This window comes from Pygoscelis adeliae, unplaced genomic scaffold, assembly GCF_000699105.1.
Source record: "Pygoscelis adeliae isolate BGI_AS28 unplaced genomic scaffold, ASM69910v1 Scaffold1475, whole genome shotgun sequence".
Lineage (NCBI taxonomy): Eukaryota > Metazoa > Chordata > Aves > Sphenisciformes > Spheniscidae > Pygoscelis > Pygoscelis adeliae.
Window position 1 is genome coordinate 12963 of NW_008824750.1, and position 294 is coordinate 13256.

General features: G+C 57.8%; 1 protein-coding gene across 1 annotated transcript in view; it reads right to left on the reverse strand.

Moving 5' to 3' along the window:
- Window positions 1–32, reverse strand: part of PIWIL2 (piwi-like RNA-mediated gene silencing 2) — a gene marked incomplete at its 3' end in the record, with an annotated part of 12350 nt that extends 12318 nt beyond the window's left edge. Inside the window, exon 1 of the mRNA XM_009323421.1 lies at window positions 10–32. Coding sequence (XP_009321696.1) covers window positions 10–32 — 23 coding nt within the window. The remainder of the gene's footprint in view (window positions 1–9) is intronic.
- Between the last annotated feature and the right edge of the window lie 262 nt (window positions 33–294).

A 294-nucleotide genomic window follows, 5' to 3' on the forward strand; every position in this document is an offset into this window, starting at 1 on the left:
TCTGCCCGCAGGAGCTCAGCCCCTCCGGCCATGGAGCTGCTTTCCACCCCCAAAAATATCGAGATCAACAACATCACCTGCGATTCTTTCCGCATCTCCTGGGCCATGGAGAAGGGGGACCTGGAGAGGGTCACCCACTACTTCATCGACCTCAACAAGAAGGAGAACAAGAACTCCAACAAGTTCAAGCATCGGGTGAGCCCGGGGGGGATGCAGGACCCCCCCGCCCGGGGAGAGGAGAGGGGGTTTTGTGGGAGGAAAACAGGGTTATAGCCCGTTCCCACACTGTTTTGT